The following is a 7,888-nucleotide window of genomic DNA, read 5'->3' as shown; positions in this document are numbered from 1 at the left end:
TATATCTGCCCTTGCACCCCCCCATATTATAGTGGTCTCTCCCATGTTATCTGCCCTTGCCCCCCATATTATCGTGGTCTCTCCTATGTTATTTGCCCTTGTCACCCCCATATTACAGTGGTCTCTCCCATGTTATCTGTCCTTGTCTCCCCCGCCCTCTGTGATTGTGGTCTCTCCTCAGTTGGCGCTTCCTCTAGAGGGCGGGGTTGCGTGCTCGCCGCGTTCGGTAGCAGAGTTCCCTGCACATGCGCACTGGGTGTGTTACGTGCCAGTAACGCGCTTTACGGCTAGTGTGGTGGTGCGGGGGCGCGCACGGTGCGCCCGCGGTTTGCGGGTTTGTAGTTGTGCCTCATGATTTCCTCCTGAGTTGTGTCGCCGGGTCACAGACACCATTGTCCCGCTGGCCACAGAGCCATGGCCAGGAGCCCACGTGTGCAGGTGAGTGCGGAGGCAGAGCTCCACTCCAGTCATCTGCTGATAGTACAGTGTGATACATCAATAATATACATTGTATCATGTCACAGCCACAGTATAGAATGTATCCATCATGTACAGAACTAATAGTAATGTCATATCCCTGACTGCACCAGCAGCAGAATAGTGAGTGCAGCTCTGGGCTATAATACAGGATGTAACTCAGGATCAGTACAGGATAAGTAATGTCATGTATGTACACAGTGACTGCACCAGCAGCAGAATAGTGAGTGCAGCTCTGGGGTATAATACAGGATGTAACTCAGGATCAGTACAGGATAAGTAATGTCATGTATGTACACAGTGACTGCACCAGCAGCAGAATAGTGAGTGCAGCTCTGGAGTATAATACAGGATGTAACTCAGGATCAGTACAGGATAAGTAATGTCATGTATGTACACAGTGACTGCACCAGCAGCAGAATAGTGAGTGCAGCTCTGGGGTATAATACAGGATGTAACTCAGGATCAGTACAGGATAAGTAATGTCATGTATGTACACAGTGACTGCACCAGCAGCAGAATAGTGAGTGCAGCTCTGGGGTATAATACAGGATGTAACTCAGGATCAGTACAGGATAAGTAATGTCATGTATGTACACAGTGACTGCACCAGCAGCAGAATAGTGAGTGCAGCTCTGGAGTATAATACAGGATGTAACTCAGGATCAGTACAGGATAAGTAATGTCATGTATGTACACAGTGACTGCACCAGCAGCAGAATAGTGAGTGCAGCTCTGGAGTATAATACAGGATGTAACTCAGGATCAGTACAGGATAAGTAATGTCATGTATGTACAGTGACTGCACCAGCAGCAGAATAGTGAGTGCAGCTCTGGAGTATAATACAGGATGTAACTCAGGATCAGTACTTGGTAAGTAATGTCATGTATGTACAGTGACTGCACCAGCAGCAGAATAGTGAGTGCAGCTCTGGGGTATAATACAGGATGTAACTCAGGATCAGTACAGGATAAGTAATGTCATGTGTGTACACAGTGACTGCACCAGCAGCAGAATAATGAGTGCAGCTCTGGGGTATAATACAGGATGTAACTCAGGATCAGTACAGGATAAGTAATGTCATGTATGTACACAGTGACTGCACCAGCAGCAGAATAGTGAGTGCAGCTCTGGAGTATAATACAGGATGTAACTCAGGATCAGTACAGGATAAGTAATGTCATGTATGTACACAGTGACTGCACCAGCAGCAGAATAGTGAGTGCAGCTCTGGGGTATAATACATGATGTAACTCAGGATCAGTACAGGATAAGTAATGTCATGTATGTACACAGTGACTGCACCAGCAGCAGAATAGTGAGTGCAGCTCTGGGGTATAATACAGGATGTAACTCAGGATCAGTACAGGATAAGTAATGTCATGTATGTACACAGTGACTGCACCAGCAGCAGAGTAGTGAGTGCAGCTCTGGGGTATAATACAGGATGTAACTCAGGATCAGTACAGGATAAGTAATGTCATGTATGTACACAGTGACTGCACCAGCAGCAGAATAGTGAGTGCAGCTCTGGGGTATAATACAGGATGTAACTCAGGATCAGTACAGGATAAGTAATGTCATGTATGTACACAGTGACTGCACCAGCAGCAGAATAGTGAGTGCAGCTCTGGGGTATAATACAGGATGTAACTCAGGATCAGTACAGGATAAGTAATGTCATGTATGTACACAGTGACTGCACCAGCAGCAGAATAGTGAGTGCAGCTCTGGGGTATAATACAGGATGTAACTCAGGATCAGTACAGGATAAGTAATGTCATGTATGTACAGTGACTGCCCCAGCAGCAGAATAGTGAGTGCAGCTCTGGGGTATAATACAGGATGTAACTCAGGATCAGTACAGGATAAGTAATGTCATGTATGTACACAGTGACTGCACCAGCAGCAGAATAGTGAGTGCAGCTCTGGGGTATAATACAGGATGTAACTCGGGATCAGTACAGGATAAGTAATGTCATGTATGTACACAGTGACTGCACCAGCAGCAGAATAGTGAGTGCAGCTCTGGGGTATAATACAGGATGTAACTCAGGATCAGTACAGGATAAGTAATGTCATGTATGTACAGTGACTGCACCAGCAGCAGAATAGTGAGTGCAGCTCTGGAGTATAATACAGGATGTAACTCAGGATCAGTACAGGATAAGTAATGTCATGTATGTACACAGTGACTGCACCAGCAGCAGCATAGTGAGTGCAGCTCTGGGGTATAATACAGAATGTAACTCAGGATCAGTACAGGATAAGTAATGTCATGTATGTACACAGTGACTGCACCAGCAGCAGAATAGTGAGTGCAGCTCTGGGGTATAATACAGGATGTAACTCAGGATCAGTACAGGATAAGTAATGTCATGTATGTACAGTGACTGCCCCAGCAGCAGAATAGTGAGTGCAGCTCTGGGGTTTAATACAGGATGTAACTCAGGATCAGTACAGGATAAGTAATGTCATGTATGTACACAGTGACTGCACCAGCAGCAGAATAGTGAGTGCAGCTCTGGGGTATAATACAGGATGTAACTCGGGATCAGTACAGGATAAGTAATGTCATGTATGTACACAGTGACTGCACCAGCAGCAGAATAGTGAGTGCAGCTCTGGGGTATAATACAGGATGTAACTCAGGATCAGTACAGGATAAGTAATGTCATGTATGTACAGTGACTGCACCAGCAGCAGAATAGTGAGTGCAGCTCTGGAGTATAATACAGGATGTAACTCAGGATCAGTACAGGATAAGTAATGTCATGTATGTACACAGTGACTGCACCAGCAGCAGCATAGTGAGTGCAGCTCTGGGGTATAATACAGAATGTAACTCAGGATCAGTACAGGATAAGTAATGTCATGTATGTACACAGTGACTGCACCAGCAGCAGAATAGTGAGTGCAGCTCTGGGGTATAATACAGAATGTAACTCAGGATCAGTACAGGATAAGTAATGTCATGTATGTACACAGTGACTGCACCAGCAGCAGAATAGTGAGTGCAGCTCTGGAGTATAATACAGGGTGTACTCGGTGACTGCACTGTTATTCCTATTCCTCTGTTGTTTTGTAGGATTCGGTCACTTTTGATGACGTTGCTGTTGTCTTCTCTGGGGAGGAGTGGGAGATGCTGGATAATGAGCAGCGGGAGCTTTATATGGAAGTCATGAGAGAAAATTATGAACATTTCATCTTTCTCAGTAAGTTCTCTCTTCTCTAGTTTCTGCCTCGGGATCAGAGCACCCTCCCCCTCCCCCCCTCCTCTCCTGCACTGGGTGTTCTGGGTGACGGCTGCTCCTGGGTTTGGACCTTTGTGGGACCAGTATTAGTTTTGTCTGACAATCTCTTGCTGCACGGTGCTAATAGTTTTGTAGTTGTTGCTTTTCTTCGGTGTTCTTCGGGTCCCGCTTTCTCCTTCTTGGGTTCTGGTTACAGATGCAAATGAAAAGTGTTAATAGTTGCCGATGTTTTACTGGTTCTGACTGCGCCTGCAGGTCCAGTAATGACTTTTCTCTGTATTTCAGATTATAAGGTCCCTATTATATTATCCTGGCAGCAGAACCGAACCCAAGCCGCCCGAGCACCGGCGCGCCCCGCCTCCGCCTCCTCCTCCTCCGCTCGCTCACAAAGTAACAAACCATTTCAAGGTATTTTTTGTTAATTCTTCCTTCCTGTCTTTAACCCCTTAGTGACCACCCATACAGATTTCTTCATAGACCAACAGGTTTCACACTCGGCCGAGCTTAAGTTCTGCACGGGTCACCGGTACCGGGAAGAGTAGTGATCCGAATGTCATATGACAGCCGCACCCCTGCTCTAATGGTCCGAATCAGAATGAGTTACAATCCAGATTGTTTAACCGTTAGATCCAGCGGTCGCAGCATTGAATGCAGGCTCTACATACCCGGTGAGGCAGGGGGCTCTGCTGCGGGCTGCCGCCTTCTCTCCAGACAGCCGGGGACCTAATGAAAGTCCCTGGGTTCTGTCTGAGGCGTGTCCTGGATGGACCTAGCAGTCTGCATGTCAGCCTATCCAAGTGCATAGACGGTTATTGCAGTGCGTTAGTATCAACAAGTGATCAGACGATAGTAGAACTATAGTAGAAATTTAAAAAAAAACCTACAAAAATAAAATTCATTAAAATGTCCAAGAAGACTCCAACACGCGTAAAACAAAACATCATTGAAAAAGTAAAAAAACAAAACGCAGCCCATTAGTTATAACCGTGTCACAAAATTGACGCACCCAGTTGTCCGAATCGCCACTTTTTATCCCTTTTGCAACAGATACAAGTTGAATACAAAGTGCCCAAACGGCCGCACTGTCCCCAAAATGTTATCAATTAAAGTCACTTCATCCCGGAATAAATGACACTTTACACAGCCCTGTGCACCCGAGTGTGAGAAAGATACTGGTGTCCGAATATTGCCAAATGAAAAAAAAAATGTTTTCGTAGAAAAGCTTTTCATTTTTAAAAATCTTTTAAAACCTTCTATAAACTGGGTCTCACTGTGATTGTACTGAGCCAAAGGATGAATTTGAGACGTCATTCAGGGTGTACAGTGAAAGACGTAAAAACTGAGCCCGCAAGAAAATGGCGCAAATGCGATTTCTTGTCCATTTAGAAAAAAAAAAGGAAACTTCTAAAATTAAGCAAACACAAAGCCGAGAGATGGTAATTTTTAGTTAGTAACTAATTTGAAAAAGAGAACATTTGGAACTTTGAAAATATATATATATTTTTAATGTTTACCAAATTCGCCTTTTTATAAATAAATGCCAAATGTATCAACCAAAATTTCCCAGTAACTTGATTTACAACATGTCACGGAAAAATAATCGTGTAAGTTTTAGCTGCTAAAGATATTACCGGATAACGTGACACAAGCAAGTTTTGAAAAATAGGTCTTGGTCATCAAGGCGCAAATGGTCACTACGGGGTTAAATGTCTTTGGCCAGGTGATAGAGTGGCGGCAGGTATTTCTGAGTACGGAATGATTGGCTTTCCTGGGAATTTCTCTATTTGATGCTCATTATGTTTGTCATAGGGACAGAAATCGGCACCCAGGGGCCCGCAGTTGGTAACTGTACAAAGACCGCGGCTGTTCTGTCCCAGGAGACTCCTCCCGAGTTACAAGCAGAACCCGAGAGATCTGTAAAACTGCCGACTAAAAGGCCACGACCGGATGATGACCAGGACCACGTCCAGCTGCAGAACCATAACAAGCCCATCTCTCCTCCTACAAACCCCCCAAAGCGTAAAATGCTTCATTGCCCGCACTGTGATAAATACTTCAGGTACAGCTCGGCTCTGGAAGCCCACCTCAGGGTCCACAGCGGAGAAAGACCCCATAAGTGTGATCTCTGTAACGAGACCTTCAGCTATAAGTCAGGTTTGATTGTGCATAGACGGAAACACTCCCGAGCCTCTGCAAGCTTATCCGGAGATGTGGAGAATAGTAGAGATACAGCGAGAAATCCTCCGCAATATTCCACAGCGAAACCAACCAAAAGCAAAAAATCCAGAACGCACAAAAGAAAAAAACGGAAAGGAAAAAGCCGGACAACCTCCAAAATGGAGGCAGCACCAAAGACTAGCTACAACGGAACAAAGAAGGCAAACTCCATAGCAGCCGAACCCTCAAAAGTAGCTCCTACAAATGTAACCGTCACACAAAACAGTCACGTGGCCCCGGAAGCGGGAGCAACACCGACCACTAATTCTACTGAAGTAAACAAGCAAAACGGTGAAGCAGGCGCAAAAACCGGCGTGACTAACGGCGAAGCCTCGAAAAGCGCGACGACTCAACAGAGAACAACCGGACAATTTGAGATCGAGAAGCCGCTGAAGTGTAGCTTCTGTGAGAAGAGGTTTAACAGCCCCTTGATCTTGGAGGCTCACACCCGGATCCACACGGGCAAGCAGCCCCACCCTTGTCCGTTCTGCGACGAGAGTTTCTCCAAGGCGTCGTTACTCGCTGCTCACGCCAGCACGCACAAGGAATTCAAGCCTTACCAGTGCGACCAGTGCGACAAAAACTTCAAGGACCATGCACTTTTCATAACTCACCAGAAGACCCACACAGGGGAGAAGCCTCACCAGTGCAGTAAGTGCGATCAGTGGTTCCCCAACCGCACCAGCCTGCTGGCACATGAGGACACTCATCTAAAACCCAAGCCCTACCAGTGCCGGCACTGCGAGAAGAGCTTCAACGACAAGGGTCTGCTCATTGCTCACGAGGGAGTGCACACGGACACTAAGCCCTACAAGTGCACCCACTGCAGCGACAGCTTCTACATGAAAACCCAACTGGTGGCCCACCAGGCCGTCCACGCTCCGGAGAAACCCTTCCCCTGCAGCCAATGCGAGAAGAGCTTTTATAAGAAGGAGACTCTCGTGGCGCACATTCGAGTTCACAAGGTCAACAGTGCACAGAAAACATGAGGCAACGGAGGTGTCGCCTGGTGACTCCCAAGAAGCCTGACTGTGCATGTTACTGGGGGGATTGCAAACCTCTGCCCCCTTTCCACAAGTGCCTATAAGCATCAGAGCAACCCGGGGCTGCTCTAGCTTCATTGTGGTCCTGGAGCACTGACCATGTCTGATCCGCTATGTCTCATCACTATGGTGTCCACAGGCCGCGCAGTGGAGGTGTCGCTGTACAATATGAAGGGTTTGGTCACAGTTGTCTCACATCGTGCTCCTTTTCCAGATTTGAAGGAAGGGAAAAAAAACAAAGAATCCATCATGAGATTCCCTTTAAATTGACATCATTTTAGAAGTTCCCCTATAATGTTGCCCCTGATGTAATATGCATATGAGCTGAGATGAGTCACTTTTAGAGGCAGGAGTGGATGCCTCAATTCCGATGCTCCTATCTTGAGCTCTATAGCATCTGGGACCATAGTTCTGATGTTGTTTTAAAGATGAAAATCTCTTCTTTCTTTTGTGTGCTATATAACTTTTAGCATTTGTTTAGAAAGATGAAAGCCTTTACTTTAAAGTGACACCATAAGTCTAGCTGCTGGGATATGGGCGTCTGAATTCAAGCTGAAAGTGACCCATCGGACAAATGACTCTTCAGCTCATATGTGTATGACTTTTGGGTGATTTTTTTCCCCCCATATATATGTATAAATAAAACGGCAGACCGGGCACTACATGACTGCTGTAGATTCCTGTAGTTTTTTTTTATTTTTGCTTAGTGGCCTTAAGTTTGAAGAATAGCGGAAACTTTTTTGTACGTTGTGGGGTTTTGGTTGCCCATTTATCCTCATTTTAAATAATGGGCCTGAAAAATCAGTCTACCAATGAAGACTTGTCACCGAAGCCTTATCTGCTGTCATCCCTCGGCTAGTGGCTGCACCGGCCTCCTTACAGGAAGTGCAAGGGGT

General features: G+C 45.9%; 1 protein-coding gene across 1 annotated transcript; it reads left to right on the top strand.

Annotated features, from left to right (window-relative positions):
* The first annotated feature begins 207 nt into the window (after positions 1 to 207).
* On the top strand, positions 208 to 7,217 carry LOC140133846 (uncharacterized). The gene is made up of 4 exons (XM_072154488.1): positions 208 to 438; positions 3,567 to 3,693; positions 4,018 to 4,140; positions 5,542 to 7,217. The coding sequence occupies exons 1-4, from the start codon at positions 415 to 417 to the stop codon at positions 6,936 to 6,938; spliced, it is 1,671 nt and encodes a 556-aa protein (XP_072010589.1). The 5' UTR covers positions 208 to 414; the 3' UTR covers positions 6,939 to 7,217.
* The last annotated feature ends 671 nt before the right edge of the window (positions 7,218 to 7,888 follow it).

The sequence above is a fragment of the Engystomops pustulosus genome, chromosome 5, assembly GCF_040894005.1.
Source record: "Engystomops pustulosus chromosome 5, aEngPut4.maternal, whole genome shotgun sequence".
NCBI lineage: Eukaryota > Metazoa > Chordata > Amphibia > Anura > Leptodactylidae > Engystomops > Engystomops pustulosus.
The sequence above is the reverse complement of the archived record's forward strand: the minus strand, read 5'-3'. Positions and strand labels throughout refer to the sequence as shown.